General features: G+C 45.6%; 2 protein-coding genes and 1 pseudogene across 4 annotated transcripts in view; 1 reads left to right on the forward strand and 2 right to left on the reverse strand.

The window, feature by feature from the left end:
* The window catches only part of ABCC3 (ATP binding cassette subfamily C member 3), a gene marked incomplete at both ends in the record, with an annotated part of 42,769 nt that extends 41,735 nt beyond the window's left edge, over window positions 1–1,034 (forward strand). The window contains one exon of the mRNA XM_082859985.1: window positions 926–1,034. Coding sequence (XP_082716111.1) covers window positions 926–1,034 — 109 coding nt within the window. The remainder of the gene's footprint in view (window positions 1–925) is intronic.
* A 2,649-nt stretch (window positions 1,035–3,683) lies between these two features.
* ANKRD40 (ankyrin repeat domain 40) lies at window positions 3,684–16,190 on the reverse strand. Of its 2 annotated transcripts, XR_014326967.1 has the most exons (6): window positions 16,051–16,190; window positions 11,027–11,175; window positions 9,968–10,453; window positions 6,702–6,883; window positions 5,807–6,096; window positions 3,684–5,310 (listed from the first exon to the last, which is right to left on the reverse strand). XR_014326967.1 is itself a non-coding variant. In XM_082861053.1 (5 exons), the coding sequence occupies exons 1-5, from the start codon at window positions 16,182–16,184 to the stop codon at window positions 5,950–5,952; spliced, it is 1,098 nt and encodes a 365-aa protein (XP_082717179.1). In that variant the 5' UTR covers window positions 16,185–16,190; the 3' UTR covers window positions 3,684–5,949. The 2 variants fall into 2 exon arrangements, 1 of the variants encoding a protein (XP_082717179.1); XM_082861053.1 differs by having other exon boundaries at window positions 3,684–6,096.
* Window positions 16,191–25,944, reverse strand: LOC309976110 (large ribosomal subunit protein eL15-like; annotated as a pseudogene). The gene is made up of 4 exons: window positions 25,779–25,944; window positions 21,205–21,776; window positions 16,575–16,581; window positions 16,191–16,442 (listed from the first exon to the last, which is right to left on the reverse strand). The product of its transcript is annotated as a large ribosomal subunit protein eL15-like (transcript).
* Between the last annotated feature and the right edge of the window lie 34 nt (window positions 25,945–25,978).

Here is a 25,978-nt window from a genome sequence, read left to right on the forward strand (position 1 = left end):
AAAATGGTTTTCACCAGCAGCCTTTCAGGAAAAGGCTGCATCACATGCAAAGGCCCTGAGGTAGGAGGGCACATGAGGCTGGAGTAGAAAGGGTGAAGGGGCAGTAGAACCAAGAGGACAGGGAGAAAGAGGCCTCACTCTGCTGCATTTTGAGGACCATTCAGTCCTTACCCTAAGGGCAATGAGAAGCCACTGAAGCGAGGGGGGCAGTCTCCTGGGCTTCAGTTTGGGCAGTGGCTAGGCAGTGATGTCCACAGACACACATCTTCCCAGGACACGTTTCTGGGAGCCCCATAGGTGGGGAAACAGATTGGGTGCAGTCCAGGCCCTCTTATTGAGGAGCATCTCCCGGGACTTGGGAGAGCCCTTTCTGCTCCTGCCTCACCCTGGGAGCCAGCCTGTTGGCCCTGCACCAGGTGCACCCTGTGTTTAGTTGGCAAGAGATTCTAATCCCAGGCCCAGGCTTGACTGTGTGTGTGTGGGCGGGGGGAGATCCACCCATCAGCGGCAGCCAGCTTTGCAGCCAAAGCCCCAGATGCCAGCATCCGGCCTCACTGCAGCCCAGTTTCCCGCCGTGTGCCTTTTTGAGTTGGCACAAAGCAGATGGAAGCACACAGGCCCTGTGACCCTGGTGAAGGGAAGGGCTCATTAGGGGAGGTTTTCGGAGCCCCGACTAACAAAGATGAATCGGACCTTGTGTTTGATCCCAGAAATTGTCTCATCTGCCAGGACAGCAAACGGAGTGGCTAAAATAACCAGCCTTGCAAGCGTGCATATGTGGTGTAGCACTGTGTTGGGTGGGTTGACTGAAGTGGGAGGGTTGGCATGCCACTGCGGGGCCTGAGCGGTACCCAGAAGGGCAGGGTTGGACCATGAAACCAGATCTGGGCTGATGGAGACCTGACCACTTCTTTTCCTTGGCTAGGGTCCTGGTCCTGGACAAAGGGACAATAGCTGAATTTGATTCTCCAACCAACCTCATTGCAGCCAGAGGCATCTTCTACGGGATGGCCAGAGATGCTGGACTTGCCTAAAATATATTTCTGGGATTTCTTCCTGGACATTCCTGGTTTTCATCAGGAAGGGTAAGGACACCAGATATGTCTACAGAATGGACTTAATAGCAAACGCTGGGGGCATTTGTCAGGTTTTTGTCCCTGTTAAGTGCCTGGCAGGATAACCATGCTAAATGCTTCAGGTGAGGAGGTGAAGCCCCAGAGGCAAATGACATGCCCAAAGTCATAGCTAATTTGAGGCAGAGCCCAGACTAGTCCCCAGGTCTCCTGATTCCCAATGTGGTGTTATTTCCACACTGTACTGTTTTCAATCATTTCATGGCATGACCTCCCTACCCCCATGATTTTTCATATTTTCTACTCTGAAGTTTTTTCTTTTTTAATAAAGCTTTTTCCTTCTGGAACAGAAGACTGCCAGGTCAGGCCGTCCCTAGGAACTGAGTCTGGTACTCTGGGGTGCTGGCCTGGATCCATTAAAAATGGAGCGCTGATAAAATAAAGCTACGTGTCAACAATACATACACCCCAATGTAGCCTTTCTCTGTTCACAAGGTCTGGGGGCTAGGACCTTTAGAGGAGGCAGGGAGGAAGGAGGGAGCGATGGAGGTTACCTTTATACACATCTACATGGCTGGAATTATCTGAAAACTTCAGACCCAAGAACTTTTGGCTAGAAATATTGTCTTCACAGCCAAAATTCACTGGGTAATTGCCAGTAGTTCCTGCGCTGCTGTGCAGATACTGTAAAAAGGTGAGAAATAAAACCCCTCAAATCTGACCCAAGGCCTCCTGGGAAAGCTGCTGTGAACACCTCCACATTTTTATTTTAAGTTCATTTTATTTTTTAAATTTATTTATTTTTGGCTGCGTTGGATCTTCGTTGCTGCACGCAGGCTTTCTCTAGTTGCAGCGAGCGGGGGCTACTCTTCGTTGCAATGCGCGGGCTTCTCATTGCGGTGGCTTCTCTTGTTGTGGAGCACGGGCTCTAGGCGCGCGGGCTTCAGTAGCTGTGGCACATGGGCTCAGCAGTTGTGGCTCTCAGGATCTAGAGCGCAGGCTCTCAGTAGTTGTGGCGCACGGACTTCGTTGCTCCGTGGCATGTGGGATCTGCCTAGACCAGGGCTCGAACCCGTGTCCCCTGCCTTGGCAGGTGGATTCTTAACCACTGTGCCACCAGGGAAGTCCCGAACACCACCACATTTATGTCATCCCTCAGACCACTACGCCTGCTTCTCTAGGGCAGGGGTCCCCAACCCCTGGGCCGTGGACCGGTACTGCTCCATGGCCTGTTAGGCACCGGGCCGCACGGCAGGAGGTAAGCAGTGGGCAAGCGAGCAAAGCTTCATCTGCTGCTCCCCATCGCTCCCCATCGCTTGCATAACCGCCTGAACCATCCCCCCACCCCATCCATAGAAAAATTGTCTTCCACGAAACCAGTCCCTGGTGCCAAAAAGGTTGGGGACTGCTGCTCTAGGGGATGAGAAACGCGTGGTGCTTTATTTCCTCGCCCCTTTAACAGTCTGTTCCGGACAGGTCCCCGTCACCAGTGAGGTCTCCAAGTCATTCATCATCCTCACTGTGGCTGAAGGTGAATATTGGAACACAGAGCAGCCAGAGGCTGCCCCCTCTCCTGACAGTCCCGGGCTGGTCAATGAGATGAGGGAGTGAATTAAATTTGCTTTTTTTGAGCAAGCCAATGAAGTGTTTATTTTTCTGCAGGTCAGAATTTACCTGGCACATGGCCTTCTATTTGGAAGGGATCTCTTCTCTTTGTTACCTTACTAAGTTTTCTGGTCTCCTCTGACTCTCATTTCTTCAAACTTTACTCTTGGTATCATGTGACTGGTTGTGGGTGATGGCTTTTTTGTTTTTCCTCCACCCTAAATGGTTTGCAGTAGGTGTGGAGATGGCTCCTTTGATCTGATTTTTCTATATGCATCGGGCCAGCCTGTGCTGCAGGACTATTTGTTAAAGGTTAATCACATTTTTTTGGCAGGCTGTTTCTGCCCAGGATGTTTATGAGTGCATAGAAGAAGACTTCCATCCTTGTGATAAAGCGAGTATGAAAGCACAAATGCCCAAATTATTCTGCCTCTCCTTGGAGCTAAGAAAAGGTCTCTGCTGTGCTCCCTGATTTATCGGGCCGATTTGGCATGACGTCCGGCTTGGGAGGCTCTAGCTGCCCCAAACCAACAGAAATGCAGATTCATTCGGCATCATTCTCAGCTAAAGATCTGAAGGTGTAAGGCTGTATTTCCTCTCCTGTCTTGGGAGTGTGCCTCTGAGCTCATTGAGGCCCTGACAGGTGCTGACAGCCCAAAGGGGAGGCTCAGTTGTGTAAAGTAAATAGGATAATCAAAAAATGTGGTTAACAGAGGATGACCTCCATCTAGCTGGCTCAGCTAGTCTGGGGAAATGGAGCTGACTGCTGTGAACTGAGAGGAAGACCCCGCACAAGATATCCGTCTCCGGTGCCACTGACAGGCGTGCACGCCACCGCAGCAGCAGGAGGGAGGCGGCTCAGGCGGGGCCCAGTCCCTCCTATTCTTCCTCCAGAGGGTTTTCTCCCTGGAACTGTCCAACAATTTGAACCCCGTATTATTAGAAGTATAGTGCTGTTTAGGAGGCCAAAATTAAAGAATGTGGGTTTGGTCAGTTAATATTTAATTTTAATAATACTTGTTATGCTTGAACAGTCAGCAGTTCACGAAGAGAAAAATCTTCAGTGAATGTTTACACACAGTGTGAGCACATGCTTTAAATATGCAGTGGAGGAGGAGGGGCGAATTCACAGTTAACAAAGCTAAAAAAAAATCCTTGTTATAAATTACACAAAGCATATAAAAATATTTCTCTGAATGCATAGATTAAGACTTTAAACTCACCTACCAGCAGCTGTGCAGTCTAATTCACTGCCATACGCAAGAGTCAGTTGACCACAGAGGACTTTATAAGGGAGAAGAGAGAGCGGGGCAGGGCCCCTCTCTCACTGGAGATTCCCGCGGCCTCCATTTCCAAGCCCGGGAAATGCCCTGGAGCTACTCCTCTGTAGGCCACCTCCCAGCCAGGGCCTTCAACAGCTTCCAAGAATTTCTAATTGATCTGGATGGCTGGAAGAGTATTAACCCCAATGATTTAGACATGAATTAATACTGAATTTGTTTATTCCAGGATAAAACTAGCCTTAACTGTATCAGTAAATTGTAACTTTTTTCAAAGGTAAGGGGAAAAAAAGGGTTAGTTTGTTTGGACTGACTATCTTCTGACTGGTTGAAACACAAGGGAAGTTTCTTCTTTAAAGTACTTCAGAGAAAGTGAGTAATAAATAACCTTTACACTCTGTTAGGCAAACACTGCACAAGGGTGAGTAACTCACCATCCGTAATTGCTGTTAATACAATTAAGTCACTGAACAGAGTGACTCCACACTGGCCTTGAAACCACCTCAACCACAGCTCAGCATTTAAGCAGCAGCAGGAGGCCATTAGCTTAGCACAACATTCTCTTCCACTGACATCTTCTGCACATCCTCTCTCAATCAGTAGTGTTCCAATAAAATTAACACAGTTAGGAAGTTAAGTTTCTTTGGAAACAATAGGCACTATGGGGAAAAGCTTCTTAAGACAGCGGGGATGTTCTTCAACAGCTGGCTTCAAACCCCTGCTCTCCTGTTTAAGTGTGCTCATTCTTGTTTCTAAAGTTAAGCTGTTTATTTCAACAAGACAGTAGCTTTTCTTTTTAACATTAATGACACTGAAGGGAAGGAAAAGAATCCTTAAATGCGTTCTTTAGAAAAATTCTTATGCCATGCTCAAGAGTTTAATCAGGTTATTTGTTTGTTTTGAGAACAAAGACTGGCCGACTCACAACTGACTTTGTTCAGTGGGTTGGTGGTGGTTGTGGAGGATGCCCAAGATCAAACAACTTGTTTACAAAAGCAACAGATTTCAGAGCTGTGTAAAAATCCCAATAGTTTCAAAATAATCTTTATCTTTGATACAAAAATAAAGATGCTAACTCCTTTTAGCTCAGTTTCCCACAATAACCTTTAAAATAGCAAAGGATTCAGTCTGGAAAATTGCTTTTCATTTGTAGTGGAAAATGAAAGTGGAGAACATGGACTGGCAATGTTTGTGCTCTTCTCTTTTCGGTGCAATTAAACAGAAACACGAAGACAGGGATCGCTTCAGTTAAAAAAAAAAAAAAGCTGTTGCTCTTTTAGAAGGCGTTAGAGAGCCCTCTAGTGACCACGAAGGGGCGTTAATGCAGAGATGACTGTCTAGGCAACGGCAATCTAGAGACAGAAGCAGTCGAGTGTTTACAATGGAAAAAGTCAGGGAGGGGAAGCTCTTTTGGTTAACAGCGTATTTACAATTAGGTAACTGTATTCTTAAATAATTTTAACCTGAGTAACATTTATAACTATGTTATGTGAAACCTCACAGCCACAAGTCACACCAAAATTCCTATGTCCAGTACCTGTGCTTTCCCCAGTTTTCCTCTCTAGTCCACGTTTCTGGAGAGTCGTGAACATGCAACACCAAGAGAAGCGCTTCCCGGCCCTTCGGGTGCACTGTCAACAGGACTAGCTAGAAATAGGCTCTGCTCTCCCTCAGCTTCTGTTAGACAACTCTCTTACATTCTGCACAAAAAACACACTGGATATAGAACCGTCGGCTTCTGCCTCTCCAGGCCACTTCTCAGCTGTTCGCAGCTTCCAGCAATAGGTTTATTGTGCACCAAGAGGCTCGGAAGAGTGGCACCGCTGCTCGGGGTCAGGGGTTTCCTACCTTGGCAGAACGATGTTAGTGTATCCGACGCAGGGGCACCAGGGGCCCTCCGGGGCATCCAAGGCATTTAGATAAATGGCTTGTCCTTGGCCCAGAGGTGATGCACACTGTCACAGTACTCAGTGATAAAAGTCCCTGCTGCATTAGTAAGTCAGTTTTGAAGCTCTCCTGTTGTAGCAAGGCCTTTCAGTCAGTGTGGATGCAGCATTTCTGAACAGAAAATTATTTTCACTTATCATTAGAACCAGTTCCAGCTCCTGGAAATCTTGGAGTCGAGCAACATCTTTGTCCTAAAACAAAAATAGGTTAAACAGATTAAGAGGAGCCGCTTGTCTCTATGTGTTTGGTGTGCTGTGCTGATACCAGTGATAGTGCAGGAAATTCCCCAGGAGCGTGAACTGGGTTGGAGTGGTAGAAGGCCTTAACAGCAGATGCTACAAGATAAGCACACCTCGAAGGGAGAGGCAGTGCAGGGATGTTTTCCTCAGGGGCCCCGAGAAGCCAGAAGCCTGACATTCAGGGAACCCAGAGATGTTGGGAGGACCACACATGTATCTATGTAGATTTGCACTATAATTTAGGCTGGTTCTTATGTTATAAAACACAAGGCACATGTGATAGTGCACTAAGGTAATCCTTACAGATCACTAAAGAGAAACAACCAAAAATAGGTACCTGTGAATGGTAAATTCAGAACATTCTCTCTGGTATCCTACCACTTTCAGAAATGCCAACGTCTCTATAGGCCCAGTAGAGGAAAGAAAGCTCAATGGAAAAACACCCTTTGCTCTTGTTCTATTCTCTTCTCGTTTCTTCAACTATGACTCACATACCCAAGGAGGAAGCTGGGTATTTTCCAAATGGAAAAAGCAACCACTTAACAGACCTTTCTTACCTTTCTTACCAGAGTATTGGGTAACTTTCTGATCTTCTCCACTTGATCAGGATTAACACCCAGCTCACAGCAACTCACTCTGAGCAGTTCTTGGTAGGTGAGCTCCTGTCTGTCCAGTTCAATTTCAATGAAATCATTTTCTCGAAGAGATGGGTTCTGAATCCTCACCTTGAGTACCAGCTCTAGGGAAAAGGGGGGAAATGTTAATGAATGATTCTGGCATAGTGACCCGATGTAATTTAAGACCTTTTCCAGAAGATGGTTACCCTTAATCATGGCCTGTGCTAAGGCCTGTGCCACCCAATGAGAAAACAAAGCACAATATTACAGCATGGTTTGCTCAGGCCCAGTTCTGGCTCTGCTGGTGCAGTTGCATTGTCCTCCCTACATCTAAGACTGTGGTTCACAAAGTAAAGGGGCGGCAGGGGGAGACGGCAGACAACCATCCCAGCCATACAGGAGGCCAATTTACTTCTGCCGCTGGAGCGAAGCAGGTAAAGGCTTGAGAATGGGTTGGGTATCAAACAACACATAAGCAGGGTAAGGGGAAGCGAGGTGAAAAGAGGGCACGGGAAAGATAACGGTACAAGAGTTACTCTATAAAGACTTAACAATTGTGGATCTAAAGATATTTATGATATGAAAATCCTTGCAGTAAAGACAGTACAAGAGCAAAAAGATAAGCTACTAATAAAAATTAAAGTCTAACTATGACTCGAATTCAGTATACCTTAATAAGGGAGGAATTTTGGCTTTGAGAGTAAACAAATACCATTATTCGTGGGTCTGGGATCTAAGCAGTCTGCTCCTAAATTCTGAGCCTGGCTGCCGTGATGGCCCAAGCCATGCACCCATGCGCACTTAGTGGGTCTGCTTTGCTCCTTATATATGAATCCCTCACGCCACCCATGGGCCACTGTTATCAACAACAACAGTAACAGGTCCTCAAAAACAAAGTGAGGGAGTTATTGATATGGAAAAAGAAAGGTAAGACTAGACTATACCCTGTGGTGTTGACTGGAATTGGAGGTATTAGGATTAATTTACAGTTTTTAATATTTTTTTAAAAGATCTACATTAAGTAGATATAGAAATACAGAAAAAAGTACATATATTTGTGTTTGCTTGCCTTTTTTTTCTTTTTTTTTAACGTTACTAATCCTCTCAGATCAGCATGCAGCTTGATATCCAGGAAGCATATGTTCCTTTTCTACTTTTCATTTAAAACAGGGGTCCCCAACCCCCGGCCACGGACCAATACCGGTCCACGGCCTGTTAGGAACGGGGCTGCACAGCAGGAGGCGAGCAGCAAGGGAGCAAAGCTTCTCTGGGGCTCCCCATTGCTCGAGTTGCCACCTGAACCATTCTCTCCCTCCCCCCACCAGTCTGTAGAAAAACCGTCTTCCACAAAACCAGTCCCTGGTGCCAAAAAGGCTGGAGATCGCTGATGTAAAATACCAATGGAGAGTTTGTTGCTTTTGTCATAAATTGTGGGAGCTGCTTTCAACTCCACTTTTTGTGACCTTTTGAACCTTGAATGACTGTGGTACAAATGCATATAACCCCACTCTATCATGTAGTAGATATGTGATACTGGGCAAATTACCTATCTCTCTGCATTTAAGTTTCTCCATTTCTAAAATGTACATAGGGACTTCCCTGGCGGTCCAGTGGTTAAGACTCCATGCTTCCAATGCAAGGGGCGCAGGTTCAATCCCTGGTCAGGGAACTAAGATCCCACATGCTGCGCAGGGCAGCCAAGAAAAAAACTCTTAAAAAATAAATAAATAAAATGTACATAATGGGAATTCACTGGTGGTCCAGTGGTTAGGACTCGTCGCTTTCACTGCCAGGGCCCAGGTTCAATCCCTGGTTGGGGAACTAAGATTCTGCAAGTTGTGCGGGGAGGCCAAAATAAATAAATAAATAAAATTAAATGTAAATAACAATACCCAGTTCATGATTTGTTGTAACAATTAAATGAGAACCTAGAATGCTTTGAAGTCATGTTCCTAGGTACATGCATGTTTAGTTTATATCTTTCTGGTGAGTCTTTCCTTTCATCATTCAATTGCTCTTTACTGTTTGCTTGCTTTTTCCTTTCTATTCTAACTCGGTCCTCTGAGTGAGCCTAGAAGAAATGATGCTAGTAGCAGTGAGCACACCTAGTGTTCACGTTCTGGTTCCTGAATACCATTCTCCACCAGAAAGAACCAGGGGTCCTTGGAGAAACAGCTGATTCCAAGGCTGGGGCGGGGAAAGTTATACTAGGGAGCCTGAAACATCTTGCTGTACCACAAAGTAAGGAAGTGCTCCAGGAATGATGGGCGTGTCCAAGAGACACAAGAACAAGCTCCAAGGGGCTCCCTCTGGATAAATCTGGCATAATTTGAACATCAAAATAATGATACTAATGGATTATAACCCAATAAATAAAATAAGAATCAGTGAGTTCAAATGGAGGAGAAGGGAAAGCCCTTCTTTATAGTAGAATACCACCTAATAAACAGAAAAAAATGAAAGGAAATCATATTCTACAAAATAACTGGCCTGGACTCTTCAAAAATCTGAGGTCTAAAATGATAGCTAAAGGCTGAGGAAATGCTTCAGATTAAAGGAGACTATAACAACATGATAGGCAAATGCAATGGTCGATCCTGGGAGGCGGACAGGAGTAGAGGGAGTGAAGATAGCCACAAAGGGCATTGCTGAAACAGCTGACAAAAATTTAAATATAAACTATGGGTTAGAGAATAGTTTTATGTCAAGGTTATATTTTCTTTCTTTTTTTTTTTTTTTGCGGTACGTGGGCCTGTCACTGTTGTGGCCTCTCCCGTTGCAGGACGCACAGGCTCAGCGGCCACGGCTCACGGGCCCAGCCGCTCTGCGGCATGTGGGATCTTCCCGGACCAGGGCACGAACCCGTGTCCCCTGCATCAGCAGGCGGACTCTCAACCACTGCGCCACCAGGGAAGCCCAAGGTTATATTTTCTAAATCTTCTCATTATATGGTGATTATGTAAGAGACTATCCTTGTTCTTAGGAAAAACACACTTAAGTAGTTCAGGGTAAAAGGGCAAAAGATAACTTGTAAATCTGAGTAAAGAGAGTTCCTTATACTAGTCTTGCAACTTTTCTGTAAGTCTGTAATCAGACGCAAAATAAATAAATCCCACCCCCACTCCTCAGAAAACCAGGAAGTAAAGCACTAGACCTCTGGACACCACCTGCCCTGTTGCAGAGGCTGTTTGCTGATGAGACGTTACCTTGCATATTAAATGGAAATGCTCCGGTGAAGAAAAATGGCTGGAATGCTGGCGCTGGTCCTGCATACGTCCCATTTTGAGGCTCCAGAGACATTGGTGGCTTGGACGGGACAGAAGAGAACAGGGAGCAACTCTGACTCACCGGTGGCTGACAAACAGGACCCGGTTTTGTGCTTTCTGGTGTTCTGAGTATGGCAGATGGGGCAGACACATCCCCATTCTGAACCAGTGCCAAAGAGGTGTGGTCCCGTGGAAAGGCCCCAAGCAGGGGAGGTTCCCCAGGGGGCAGCAATGGAGGCGAGCCATCTGCAGGGGGTGATGCAGGAGGTGTGGAGGGGCCCCCATTCTGCAGCTGGGCTGAATCCTCCGACCCAGGGGTATAGATGAAAGGGAAGGCTGGGTTGGCCAAATAGTTCGGAACAAAGGGCAGCTCTGACTCCTTCTTCAGCTGAGGGAGGTCGTCATGGTTATCATCATCATCTTCCACTTAAAAAGACGTAAACACAGAACATTTACATAGCCCTTTAAAAATTACAAAGTAAAGAGTATCTTGTGAAAGCTAGTGTCCTTTGGTATACAACAAATATTTTGATCAGTGTTTACTGCACGTTTATCGTTACCATTTTTATCACCTTAAAGTTTACAGATAAAAAACCAAAACTTTATAATGCCTACCTTTCCAGAAACAGTATGGAATAATTATCTTGGCACAGTTAAGACTATCTTGTTTTTAGATACAAACAGATTGGCTGTTTGGCATCAAGAATATATACAATAGGGCTTCCCTGGTGGCGCAGTGGTTGAGAGTCCGCCTGCCGATGCAGGGGACGCGGGTTCGTGCCCCAGTCCGGGAAGATCCCACATGCCACGGAGCGGCTGGGCCCGTGAGCCATGGCCGCTGAGCCTGCGCATCCGGGGCCTGTGCTCCGCAACGGGAGAGGCCACAATAGTGAGAGGCCGGCGTACCGCAAAAAAAAAAAAAAAAGAATATATACAATAATACCATAAGTCTTAAATTAGGTTGACAAAATCAAAAGTTGCCTCAAAACACAGACTCACCTCCCATAATCTTCCTAATTTCTCTCCTTGATGTTAATTGGACTGGCATTTCTCCCTTTGTGGTAAGAATCTCTTTGTCAGCTCCCGATTTTAACAAGTAAGAGACCACCTGACCATGGTTGCGTTTACATGCCCAGTGTAAACAGGTCCTATGGCGAAGAAAAGAAAAAAAGAGTGATTTAAAAATGGAGAGGTGATTTGGGATTTCAAATTCTACACACCAGTAAATAAATATATACAAGCGTGTTAGAGTTCAGCTAGAACCAGAAAATCAGGCTGGTAATCTTAACTTCTCTTTTCAGAAAGCAGATGATCGAAATATTTAATATGCTTAAAATTTATTTTTCAATTTCATTTCTGGCCCTTGGGAAAAGCTGATTTATCCTCGGAGCTTTATTTCAATGGCTTTCAGAAGGCTGGCTGCCTGGCTGGCTAGATAACTCTACTGATATCCTGTGTGTTCACTCTATCAGTGTCACTCATTAGATTGTACCAGTCTCTTTAAAATATATTTTTACATGGCCATATTCCTTTTAAGAGACTATGGAAACTTGCTTCATATGCACCAAATGTCACTTGAAGATTAAATATTATCAGGCTACTAACCATCTCTCATCTGCAGCTTGCTCTGCCACTAAAATTACTACAGCAGATTCCTGTCTGAATCTCAGTTACTCTTTTCCTCTTTCCTTTTCTCTCCTTCACACACACACAAAAAGGATTTCCAAATTTCCATTTTTAAGAGTTCACTTCTCTAGCTCTCTCCAGAAGGCTACATTTTTCAAGTGCTTTAGGAATTAAAGTACATGTGCAATGCCTTGTGTTTAAGGCACTACACACGTACTTTAATTCCTAAAGCACTTCAAAAATGTACATCAACAGCCAAAAGTTTTGAGAACTCTTCTGAAGTATTAGACTTATTTAAGTAAAACTAATTATTTACTATTGTACACACAGGAAGGGATTATGCACACTCTAAAGAGCTATTATCTTAACACTGCACAGAAATAGAATAACATGCTAGCCAATACTCCAACTTAATAGAGCTACGAAATTCATCCCCAGTTGCCAAACCTGAATGTTATTATGGAAGGAAATTACTTTTCTCCCGTTTTGAAATGTCCTCACTCACCAACTCTCTAATTGAACTGAGATAAATATCTTCAGAGCTTATAGACGAATATAAATATGGTAAAGAATAGAACATAAGTTCAATACTGAGGATTAGGTCACCCACCTGAGAAATATAACTATCTAGAAAGTACATTTGGTTCCAGGAAAAAGCTGATTTGCCCTGGGCACCTTAATATTTATGACTTACAGAAAGCCAGCTTGTCTGGCTGGCTGGGAGCAACTCCACTGATGTTTCAGAGTGATATTTGACATTCCAAACTATTACCCATTAGAATTAGATTATCCAGATGTCTTTAAAAGGTACTCTATGATGAAAAGAATGCCAATTTGGGGAAAATAAGGGAAGAGTCTTGATATGGACTTCTAAAATATAAGCTCCGTGTGAGGGTAAGGAAGTTATCTGCTTGAATATACAGGTACTTAATTAATATTTGCTGAATGAGTGAACCAAGGACACGGTGGGCATTACTTGGAGTAGAAGGATCCCATATATCCTTGATTCTGGCCAAACTACAGCTGAGAGTGTGTTTGTGTGTGGATGTCTTGAAAGCCTGAAAATGAATAATTATAATGATAAGCAAGCACTCAAAAATGAATGGAGCATGATGAGAAAAATATGTTCCCTTTTGGAAATAAAGTGCTCACTTGCTAGTAGTAAATCACTTGTTCACGACAAGCTTGAGAGTGAAGGAAGAAATATACTGCCAGTTATACTGCCAGACACTTGGGGACAAACCAACTAGCTAAAGCATCATCATGTAAAGTGGAGTTAAGTCAACACAGCACGTGCCCCACAGCCCTGTACCCTGAGTGATCATCATTTATAGTCCAGACCTGTGCAGCTCTGGGTGGCTAGAACTGACAGGCACTGTAGCCAGGCAATATTTTCAACTTCTTCCTGAGCTATTATACTTGTTCCTTAAAGCAAAGGGGTATGCATGACACTTGAAGTACAATTGATGTGGGAGCTCTATCTTTGAACTTGAACTCTTTAAGCTTTAAATTTGCAGTCAGAATAGCCTATCAGTGCTGGGAAGTATTTCAGACCAGAGGCACTGGGCATCCTTTCAGTGCTGGGAAGTATTTCAGACCAGAGGCACAAATTTCATTTGTGCAGAAATTGTGGTTACTGAGCAGCTAAGAATTGAAAGCAGTAACCATTCTGCTTTTCTATGCTGCTGACTATGTTTTTGAGGATAACCTTTATATCCCATTACCCAGCACACTGCTTAATAAAAAAATAATAGTTAAAAAAGAAAAAAATAGTTAACACAGACATGTTTTACATGCAGAACACTGTTCTAAAAGCTTTACATATATTAATTCATTTAATCCTGTAAACAACCCATTTAATCCTCTAAACAACCTACTATTATCAACATTCTCCCACTTTACAGATGAGAAAACTGAGGCAGTCAGCAAATAAGCAAAACACTATGGTACACAGAGATTGTATTACAAGGACAATAAAGAGAGGAAAGGGATTAGGAAATGCCAGAGACAGGGAAGGGGCATGGCTCAATTTTAAATTGAGGGCCAAGGAAAGACTCACTAAGGGGACGTCTAAGCTAAGACCTGAAGGAGGTGAGGGGACAAAAGCATTTTAAATGACGGGAAGAGAAAACACAAAGGCCTTGAATCAACATTGTGCCTGGTGTTTTCAGGAAAAGCAAGGAGGCCAGGAGAGCAGAATGAAGGGGGCAAGGGGGTAAAGCCGGAGGTGAGGCTTAGAGGTAAAGACAGAGGATGCAGGGACAAGGAGTCGAAACTGTAGGACCCTGTGGGCTTTTACTCGACGTGAGACGGGAGCTATTAAAGGGTTTTGAGCAGAATGAAATGATCTGACTTATGTTTTAAGTCAAGATCCCTCTGGCTGCTGTGCTGAGAAAAGATGTAGGGTAGAAGGACTAGTTAGGAGGCTACTGCATTAATCCAAGTGATGGAATGATGGTGGCTTTGCACCAGAGGTGTAGTGGTCGAGCTAGTGAGAAATGGTCAGATTCTAACTACACCGCTGCCAGTGGAGCTGGCAGGATTAGCGGCTTGACTGGGTGTGGGGTGTGAGGGAAAGACAGAAGGCAAGGAGGGCACCAAAGGTTCTGGCCTGTGCACCTCAGATGCTGAGATGAGGACTCAGGAGCAGGCTGGGGACAATTAGGGCGACCAGGAACTCAACCCTGGGCATGTTGCATTTGAAGTCCTATTAGACATCTTTCCCCAATTAAATCTATGAAAACCTTTTCATAGTTCCACCAACTTACGTTCACTGAGCACCTACTATGTGGTTAAGAAAGTATGGTTTGGGGGCTTCCCTGGTGGTCCGGTGGTTAAGACTCCATGTTTCCACTGCAGGGGGTGTGGGTTCGATCCCTGGTCGGGGAACTTAGATCCCACATGCCGTTGGGTGTGGCCAAAAAAAAAAAAAAGAGGAAGTATGGTTTGGAGGCAGATGCTGGGTTTGTTTCCCAGCTCCATCAGTTACTGTAAACTCTGTGACCTTGGGAAAGTTACTTAATCTTTCTGGGCTTCAGTATCCTCACCTACAAAATGGAGAGGATAACAATAGCTATGTCCCTGAGTAGTTGTGAATGAGATAATACACATAAAGCACCTGGAAGCTTGTTTGCACTACGGAGCAAGCTCAATAAATGTTAGCTGTTTATATCACGCTGCATCTCCGTAAATGCTCACAACACTCTTCTGAAATAACTGGAAAATGAAGTGACTCGGGCAAGGTTGTATATCTAAGCAGGAATGGAGAAGAACCTGCAGGAAAGACCAGGCTCATTCTTCTACACAACACTGCCTCCCAGTGCCGAAACAATGATTCACAGCTTGTGAACCACATAGCAATCCTAGAAATGGCACACACAGAGAAAAGCAAGCTAGTTTGCAAACACTTTTAAACAAAACAAAAAAGCCGTTTCTACTGTTTCCTCGCTTTCTGGACAGCTACGCAGGCTGTTTTCCTTAGGGTAAGTTCGTAGATAGATTTGTGAGGAAGTCGGGAAACTACGACTCCAGTCCTGGCTTTTATATTAATAGTTGTGTGACCTCGGGCAGGTTATTCTCTGAAGTTGAACCCATCTCCAATGTCCCTTTTAGTTTCAAACTGTATGATTCCACCTTAAAAAATAAAACATTTGCAAACTCACTTTAACTCTCAGCTAGCAATATAGGTTGGTTAAGCATTACCTGGATCAAATAAAAAATTAAAATTTAAATGTGAAGAGAGCAGAATAATACCACATTCAGTAACTTAAAACTTGACCACCAGCACATCTTAAAATGAGATCCCTTATTTAGTTGGAAAGGACTCCACTGCATGCAGGCATCTGAAGTCCCATGTTTGAAACTGTTGTAAGAAAACAAAGCAAACACTCCATAGGATAAATGAATGGGTCTTCCTGCAACAGGCAGCTGTAGGTAGTAGCAAATCACTGCTGCAGTGAGACAACAGAGAAGCAGAATAGGAATGCAAGTGATTTTTTTCCCTAGTCTTGGGAAAAGAAATCGTACTAGTTTATAAGATCCACATTTCCTCAGTTGCTTATGCTTTTTGCTCTGCACAGACGTGCTCTTCATAGTAATTCCAGACTAGAACTGGGTTGAGCATCAAATTAGGGTGACGTTAGGGGTGGGGAGGGGGGAACGGCGGGCGCCAGGGTTCGGGTGGGCGCTGCCGGGGCAGGACCACGTGGGCCGGGATTTGGACACGACGCTCCGCTGACTAACCGAGGCAGAGGGGGCCAGGTCTGGCCTCCAGATCGCACAGCCTCGTTGACCCGGAGCGCCGGGCCACGCCTTAGAGGGCGTCGGGTTCAGCGCTAGGCCGAGGTCGCGCTCGGGCCGGGTGCTCTGACCCTAGGCCTCCCCCGCTCCCCACTTACCAGCCGTTGACCTCATTTTGGGAGTTCACATCCACCCCGCTCTCCACCAGTTTCTGCACCTCCCGAATGTCCCCCAAGGCCGCGGCCTCCCGCAGCCTCTCCTGCTGCTCCTTCTGCTCCAGGAGAGCGCTCATCTTCCCTCAGCCCCAGGCCCCCGCCCGGGTCCGCCCGCTCGCCCAGTCCCGGCCGGTCAGCGCCGCCGCCGCCGCGGCCCGCTCCCCGCCATGGGGAGACCGCGCGGAGCACGTCCGCCCAGCTCGCGCCGCCGCCCGCGCCCGGCCAGCTGCCTCTGCTACCCCGCCGAGGGCCGCCCGCCACTCCCCTGCTGTTCCCGGCCCGTGGGCCCAAGCCTCCTCCCGGCCGCGCCTCCCGCAGGCCGGCTCCGGGGGAACCTATTCGGAGTGACAACCCTGACCCAGATATTTTCCGTTCCTACCCTTGGCGCCCGCGCGGGCTGGCTGTTTATGTAACAGCTGCACAATATTATCTGCCGTGATTCACGGACTATTTTTAGAACTCCCTACCCCGCAGCTTCCAGGGAGGAGGACAGACACAAGGAAAGGGAAGAATGGGTATTTGAGAGCCAGAAAAGCCTTATCCCCTGGCGCAGGCTGTTTACCAGGCATCAAAAATAACTGGTGTTCCCCACCCCCCCACCCCCACCCCGGTTTGTTTGGCTCTTTTTCCTTATCTGAACCAACTCTTGCCCAGCAGGATGGGGAAATGGGCTGAAAACGATCCTATTATATGCCTAATTATTGCAGAGATAGAGTACACGGTTCTTCTTTTGACAGTGCTTGGGACTTTTCAGTTCGATTATTTATTTCAATTGCTGTTGTTTTACATCTCATTTTAGAGATTTCTTCTAAATTGGCTTTCAGGAAAAATATATTGTGCTCAGAGTCTATAAAATGTGATTTATTACTGCTTTTAAATCTTAATTAATTACTCTTCGTGAAGGCCATGTAAGGAAAAAAGAAAGAAGAGAACACCAAAGAGGCTTTGGAGTTATCCGGGTCTCTGATATCAAGAGCTGGGGAGAGGAACGGTGCAAAGTATAAACAGCATTCTGCCTGACTTCTTTGCCTAATCAATCTAATGAGGCTCAGAGCCTGGGCTGGCACTGGTTTACTACCCAGACCGAGAAAAAGAAAAGTATTGTTTTGCTGAGCCCAGGCGCCCGGGAGACATCTTCCAATGTGGCACAGGATGGAAGATTGCAGATGGGGTCGGAAGGGTTAAGGAATAACCCTGGGGTGAAAAAGAGAAAGGTCTGAACGCAGAGAAGAGATAAAATAGGAAGAGACAAATTTAGGCATGGGGTTTTCATTTGCCTCTCTTGGGGCAGCCCAGGATTTGCACAGCAAGCATTTTTCTTGCTACTGTTTAAGAAAAACCCGAATCTGTTTATTATGATACAGTCATTCACACAGCACACAGTGCACACCAGGTGGTACTGAATATAAACTGACTGCACACTTAAATTGATCCTATGGTGAACTGGAACTCTGCTTGAGCTTACATTTTTATTTGTCCCCCAATTTAAACTTTAATTCTCAGATCCAGCATGATACTCCATCTGAAGCTGATGTGCATAGTACTGGAATTGGGCCCTTTAGCACAATTTGTGTGACAGAGGAGTAGGTAGTGGCCTCTTTTTTAAAAAAGCAGTTCAAAAAACTTGGTAGTTACTGCAGATCAAAATCTGTGAGTTCTCTTGGTAAGGATTTATTTGTAAAATTTCCCTTCCTTACAAAGGATTTTAGGGACTTCCCTGGTGGCACAGTTAAGAATCTGCCTGCCAATGCTGGGGACACAGGTTCGAGCCCTGGTCTAGGAAGATCCCACATGGCACGGAGCAACTAAGCCCGTGTGCCACAACTACTGAGTCTGCACGCTAGAGCCCGCAAGCCACAACTACTGAGCCCACGTGCCACAACTACTGAAGCCCGTGCGCCTAGAGCCCGTGCTCCGTGACAAGAGAAGCCACTGCCGTGAGAAGCCCGTGCACTGCAACGAAGAGTAGCCCCCGCTTGCCGCAACTAGAGAAAGCCCGCACACAGCAACGAACACCCAATGCAGCCAAAAATAAATAAATAAATTTATTTTTACAAAAAATTTTACTTATTTGGCTGCACTGGGTCTTAGTTGCGGCACACGGGATCTTCATTGCAGCATGCGGGATCTTTAGCTGTGGCATGCAAACTCTTAGTTACAGCATGCATGTGGGATCTAGTTCCCCGACCAGGGATCGAACCTGGGCCCCCTGCATTGGGATTGCGGAGTCTTACCCACTGGACCACCAGGGAAGTCCCTTATTTATTTTTTATTTTTAAAAATTTAGGGAATTCCCTGGTGGTCCAGTGGTTAGGACTTGACACCTTCACTGCCAGTTGGGCCCCGGGTTTGATCCCTGGTCGGGGAACTAAGATCCTACAAGCTGAGTGGGGCAGCCAAAAAAAGGAAAAGAAGGGCTTCCCTGGTGGCACAGTGGGTTCGTGCCGTGGTCCGGGAGGATCCCACATGCTGCGGAGCAGCTAGGCCCGTGAGCCATGGCCGCTGAGCCTGCGCTTCTGGAGCCTGTGCTCCGCAACGGGAGAGGCCACAACAGTGAGAGGCCTGCGTACCGGAAAAAAAAAAAAAAAAAAAAAGGAAAAGGAAATTAACAGACATTTATTCCTTTAGTTGAACAACCTTTACACACAAAATGTATGGTTTAACTTTTGTTGTTTGTTTGTTTGTTTGTTGAGTGGAAAGGAATTTAGGTCTCAAGAGGTTTTGTGAGCCTGTTACCTATTTTATGGAAATCATTTAAGTGATTGATTGATTGATTGATTGATTTGCCTCAAGACCCAGCTTGAAAGATTTTAGTTGCCTGACCAGGGATTGAGCCCTGCCTGCCATCCCCCACTCCCCGCCCCCCACAGTAGAAGTGCAGAGCTCTAACCACTGGACCATCAGGGAATTCCCTAAGTGAGCCTTTTAAAAGACCTGACGAGAATAGGAGAAAGATTGGTTCAAGGAAACCAGCAATTCGATTTCAAAATTAAACTACCTATTCAGTCAGCAAAACCAGAATTGGAAAGAATTGGGGCAATTACTCTTCCATATTTCCTACACACTCAAATTCACCCAGGTAAACTAAGCCTGGACTATAGGAAGATGGGAAGCAAACAGATGTGGTGGTATGCTGAATATTAAAGAAGGCATAATTGGTGACTTGGAAGTTTGTAGAAGGGTAAGGATTTTTGAGGGTAGATTGAGCAGGAATGAAAAAAATGTAGTTAAATTGGAAACCATGAACTGGTATTAACAGCAACTACATGACTTTTCTCAGTAGCCTTACAGGAATGGATAAATTGGGTTGACCCAAGATGACTTCTAACCCTTGTTAGACTGAGCAATGATGTTACTTTTAAATAAAGCCAACCTTAATTTTTAGCCAAAGGTAAAATGGTCACAAACTAGCACTACAGATAAAGTATTTACAATTTTGATCAAAGCTGACTTTTTCTATCCTCCCACACTTGAAATGTATCTGATGACCATCAATTTCCCAATCCTAGCATTACTAGCTTACAAACCTTAAGGTTTATAATTCCCTTCTCATTTACTTGATGTTCAATTTCCCCAGTTTCAGTATATGCCAGTATAAGTACCATTACTATTTTGCATGAAATTCAGTATTCTACAGATCCCGTGGAGTCATGGGATTGAGTCAGGAGCCTCTGCCTTTTAAGTGAACTTCAGTGGTACTGTGGAGACCAAGGCAATTTTGTTTAGGTTAACCAGGATTTGTTTCTTTTGTAAGAGAATCCTCTTGCAACATGTTTATTCAATTCTCTTAAAAATGGTGGCATTCTTTTAAACTTTTCTCCTTTCGGAAGCAGCAGTCACAGATATGGAATATTAGATGAAATCTAAAAATGTAGACCCTAGTCAACTTTCATGACTTTTCTGCATATGATCATGACAGAGGATTAGGACATCCTTCACATTTCCAAGCAAAATCCAATTTTAAAAGTTTGTCCTTGGGCTCTCCTGGTGGCACAGTGGTTAAGAATCTGCATGCCAGTGCAGCGGACACAGGTTTGAGCCCTGGTCCAGGAAGATCCCACATGCTGCCAAGCAACTAAGCCTGTGTGCCACAGCTACTGAGCCTGCACTCTAGAGCGGGCATGCCACAACTACTGAAGCCTGCGCACCTAGAGCCCGTGCTCTGCAACAAGAGAAGCCACTGCAATGAGAAGCCCATGTGCCGCACCAAAGAGTAGCCCCCACTCGCCACAACTAGAGAAAGCCCACGCACAGCAACGAAGACCCAATGCAGCCAAAAATAAATTAATTTTTTAAAAAAAGTCTATCCTTGCCAAACTCCATAAAACAGCCACTGGAGAGGAACCCAGCAGAGCACTGCATCACTCCAGTAAAGCTGTCGGTTTCATCACATGCACCAACATGTGCATGGCTAGTTTCTGCACTCCTCTTCTACATAACGTATTTTACACCTATTGTACAAAACAGCATTTTAAACACTGACATGTAAACTTCCTAAAAGGATAAAGCAAAGACAAAAGTATTTTTCTTATTAGAAACAAGATATACCATCATTTATAGTATTCAAACATTATTGCACTTTAGCTTTCATAATTTGACAATGCATTCATGAAACAATCTGTAGACAACTAGTTTTAAGAGACGTTAAAAAACACTTTTTAGACATGAATATCCTAATTTATTAGGTAAGAATTTCACAAACATTACTTTTTTTTTTAATTGTATTTTTGGCTGTGTTGGGTCTTTGTTGCTTAACGTGGGCTTTTCTCTAGTTGAGGCGAGCAGGAGCTACTCTTTGTTGCAGTGTGCGGGCTTCTCACTGCGGTGGCTTCTCTTGTTGTGGAGCATGGGCTCTAGGCATGCAGGCTTCAGTAGTTGTGGCACACGGGCTCAGTAGTTGTGGCGCGCAGGCTCTAGAGCGCAGGCTCAGTAGTTGTGGTGCTGGGCTTAGTTGCTTAGATGTGGGATCTTCCCGGACCAGGGCTCGAAACCCGTGTTCCCTGCCTTGGCAGGCGGATTCTTAACCACTGTACCACCAGGGAAGCCCACAATCATTACTTATATTAGCAGTAACAGTGGAGCTGGAGAGTACTGTACCATCTCCAAGCTGCATGGTGAGAACCACCAGCGGTGTGGCAGAACTTGTGGCCCTTTCCAAGGCTACAGCTCTTTCAACCTGCCAATGTCAGCCCTCACATCTACCTGTACTTGTGGACTGGACTGGTGATCCACTAGGTGTCAGGATTTCTTCTGGTAGATTTATGGAATGGATCAATGAGGATAACCTCAAAGAATTTGTGTGTAGAATTTTCACCAACCCAGTGTGAATCCAGGACTCTCAGACCCACATGGCGGCACCCAGCTCACTCCTCCACAATAGACTGAAGGCTTCAAGCAAACTTTAGCCGTTTAACACCATGATAATTAGGCTTGCCATAGCTGGCACCCTTAGGAACTGGGCATTTGCAGCTAGCACGGCTCACAGGAATCCGATATGTGACATAACCTTGCTTGGCCTTGTACCCCAGTCTGCGTGCTTTATCAGGCTGGATGGGGTGGAGGGCCCTGTGGAGTGCAGAGAGCTGGCAGTACGGCCAAAAGCACACCTTGAGAAGAAAGCGCATTACATCGACTCTTCCTCCACAGCTCCTGGATGTACTTGTAAGTGCCTGTTTTGGCTTACCTTTGAGATAAACTGATGGCTGCCGCCAGACTAAAAGGGAGAAACTTTCATTTGAAAGAAAAAGACTGATATTTGCAGTATCGTGTGACAAACCCCAAAATGTACAAGGTAAAATGGTGGCACAAGGAAGATGATGAGTTGCGTGTGGCAGGCGGAGAATGAGGGTCCAGGTTGGCTTTACAGAGCTGGTGATGCTTGGGCTGTGAGCTGAGGAAGATGGGTAGACGTTTCTGGGGTGAGGAAAGAGCATTCCATGTCTGGAGCAGTGTAACGTGGTGTGATGTCATAGGAAGAAGGGGTGTTCAAGGTGTGGGGGGAGCAGTAGCAAATAGCTGGAGAAGCAGGTCCGATCAATGGATGGCCTTGTGGTGTTTAAATTTTAGATGGGGAACCATTGAGGGGTTTTGAGCAGGGAAGAGACACAACTGGATTTACATTTAGAAAGAGGATGGAGGCAGCAAAGCAGATGGAGGATGGAGTCATGGGGGCCACACTGAAGACTGGGAAGCAGTAGTATCTGTGGCTTCATTTCTATATTAGTTCACCAGAGCTGCCATACAAAGTACCACAGACTTATGGCTTTAAACAACAGAAATGTATTTGCTCACAGTTCTGGAGGCTAAAAGTCCAAGATCCAAGGGGTCAGTAGGTTTGGTTTCTCCTGAGGCCTCTCTCTTTGGATGAGGATGGCTGCCTTCTCACTGTGTCCTCACATGGCCTTTCCTCTGTCTGTGTGCCTACCTGGCGTTTCCAAATTTCCTCTTCTTATAAGGATACCAGTCAGATTGTATTGGGGCCCATTTTAAATTTATTACCTCTTTAAAAGCTCTATTTCCAAATGTAATTACATTGTGAGATCCTACTGTGGATTCTGAGAATTTGAACATATGAATTTGTGTGTGTGTGTGGTGGGGCACACAGTTCAGTCCATGACACTTTGCATTAGTAACATACATGGAACGGGGTCTGGAGACCACTGACTGATAAGGCTGTTTTCCATTTCAGCATCAGAAAATAACCAACTCACATAATCTATAAAAGTTATCTGTAGGGCTTCCCTGGTGGCGCAGTGGTTGAGAGTCTGCCTGCTGATGCAGGGTACGCAGGTTCGTGCCCCGGTCCAGGAAGATCCCACAAGCCGCGGAGCGGCTGGGCCCGTGAGCCATGGCCGCTGAGCCTGCGCGTCCGGAGCCTGTGCTCCGCAGCGGGAGAGGCCACAACAGTGAGAGGCCTGTGTACCGCAAAAAAAAAAAAAAAAAAAAAGTTATCTGTAAACTGGGCATTGTGATTTGTTCATAAAGACTACTTTTGGGAATTCCCTGGCCATCCAGTAGTTAGGACTCTGAGCTTCCACCGCAGGGGGCACGGGTTTGATTCCCCTGGTCGGGGAACTAAGATCCCACATGCCCCCAGGGGCGCAGCCAAAAAAACAAAAGACTACTTTTATGTCTGAATCCCTGATGCCCAGCAGATGATGCTGGCACTGGTTGAATTAATGAAAAAGATAAATGAATGAATTCATTATCTGCAGTGGTAATACACATTGAACTGTGGCTGGCCTCAGAATCTATGAAAAAGAGAGCCATAGAGAGCCTAGTGTGGGACAGGGTAGGAGCTCTTGCCTCTGAGATCCAAAGGACAGTATTTCCCTTTTATTTCAAGTTATTGTTACATTTTTGTCTTCCATGGTTCAGGAGCTCCCTGAGAACCAGGTCGTATACATCTATCTGTGTTCCTGGCCACTAACCCAGTTCCTGGCACAAAGTACATGCGCCATTAAAGGTTGTGGAATGAATGAGGGAATTAGATTAAAAAGTTTTAGGGAATTCCCTGGTGGTCCAGTGGTAAGGACTCGGCACTTTCACTGCTGTGGCCTGGGTTCAATTCTTGGTCAGGGAACTAAGATCCTGCAAGCTGCGTGATGTAGAAAAAAAAAAAAGTTTTAGTGAACAGAAACTGTAACTTTGCACTCAGGTTTTATAAGTCCTGTTTGTAGTTCAAGATATGTACTTTTTTTTTTTTTCCTTTTTGGTGGTTGTGGCAGTGGTGAACCTTCAAAAAACACTTCATTGAGAAAAGAGCAACCATCAGCTGAAAACTCCCTCATCTCACTGCTGCATCTACAAACTGATTTCTTTTTTCTTCTCTTGTTTCAGTGGAGAAAAGGTCCTTTTTTCTAGGAAAGGCCAATGTGCCCTGGAGCCTAAACCATCACCTTCCCTTCTTAAGAATTTGGAACTTTAGTTATTCTCTTCTTTTATCTTCTACCTTCTCCAACAATAAACATATTCTAATTTCCCATCTTAAAAAAGCCTCCCTTGACCCATACCTCCTTTCAGTTCTTACCCTATCTCGCTGCTTCACTTCTTAAAATGAGTTGTCCACCTGCCATCTTACTCCTTCATTTTTCCTTCGTTCTTCAATCCATTTCAGTCTGACTTCCAACTGCGGATCCAGTGGATCCTTTTCAGTCTTCTCATGCCAGACCTTCAGCAGTTTTCTACAATGTTGGTTACTTTCACCTTTAAAAAAAAATTTATTTATTTATCTTTGGCTGCATTGGGTCTTCGTTAACATGCGCGGGCTTTCTCCATTTGCGGTGAGCAGGGGCTACTCTTCGTTGCGGTGGCTTCTCTTGTTGCGGAGCACGGGCTCTAGGCGTGCGGGCTTCAGTAGTTGTGGCACGTGGGCTCAGTAGCTGCGGCTCACGGGCTCTAGAGCACAGGCTCAGTAGTTGTGGCACACAGCCTTAATTGCTCCGCAGCATGTGGGATCTTTCTGGACCAGGGATCGAACCCGTGTCCCCTGCATTGGCAGGTGGATTCTTAACCACTGCACCACCAGGGAAGCCCACTTTCACCTTCTTGAAACAGTTTCTCTATTTTTGTTTGTTTTTTGATCTTTCCTGACTCTATACTCTTCAGACTTTCCTCTTACATCTCTGGCTTCCCTTTCACAGTATCCTATGGTTCCTTCTCTACCCCTTTAAAGCAGCATCTCTCAAATGCTTGCTATCCTCAGGCCACTTAATGAGTATCCTGACACTTTTAGGTTCATTTAAAATAATGATGAACATCGTTTCATATAATGAAATGACCTTGGTATATGCTACTCTCTCTCTGCTTTGAATTCTTTTCTGTCCACTTTGCTTGGCTGGAGAGCCATCATCTTTTAGGCCTTAGGTCATTTCCACGGAGAGACCTCTCTGACTCTTGGACAGAACCCTACTTCCTCCTCCTCATTATCATAATAGCTAATGATTAAACTTAAAATGTGTTGGGCCTGTTCTACATGCCTTACCTGTGTTATCGTCACAGCAACATCTTATGTGTTTAGGGGACCATTATTACTATAAGCCCCATTTTACAGACGGGGAAAGGAAGGCAGAATGGCAGAGCTGGGATTACCAACCCAGGCGATCTGTCTTTAGAGTCCGTACGGTTAAAGGTGCTAGAGTACTTATTACAATTTATATTGATATATTTATTTAGTGACTGTCTCCCTCACTAATCCTCAAGGTCTGTGGGAGCAAAGACCGTGTCTGAAAGGTTCAGAGCTTAGCTTCAAGCGTTTACCTGGTACATGATAGGTACTCAAGATATTTGTTCAGTAAATGAATCAATAATTTAAAAAAATTCCAGACTGGGAGGCAAACTCCTCCCCATACTCCGCGTGAGAAGAAACCACCTTATCTCTTCTTGCCTTGATTTTCCACCTTGTGAATCAGGGGAGTCGGGGTGGGAGGAGAAAGCCAGGGAGAAGAGGCGGCAAGCGCAGAGACTAGGAGAAAGGAGTCGGAACATGGAACGAGTGCTTATCTTCACTTTCCTCCACTGCAAGATGGCACCGAGAGCACCGCGTGGTACAAAAGGATACGCTACCCTTTTCTCCATTTCGGAGCGGTGTTAAAGCCTCAAGACGTATGTTTCTATTTCCGTGAAAGAGCGCGGGACTAACGGAGCCTACGGAAGGAAGCAGCACGCGTTACCACGTTGAATAGCCTCAGGTTTCGCTTTGCGCGGAACGGGGCGGTGCGGCCCAGCAGGGGCGGAGTTCAGGCCTCGGAAGGCCCCGCCCACGGGCCGGCGGAAGCGGCCCGCCCTCGCCTCCCAGGCCTGGGCGTGTCCCCGTGGGCGCACGCGCGCGCACGGCATGTTGGGAAGGCGTCCGCGCGGCGGCCATTTTGTC

Source organism: Leucopleurus acutus, assembly GCF_964270905.1.
Source record: "Leucopleurus acutus genome assembly, chromosome: 19".
NCBI lineage: Eukaryota > Metazoa > Chordata > Mammalia > Artiodactyla > Delphinidae > Leucopleurus > Leucopleurus acutus.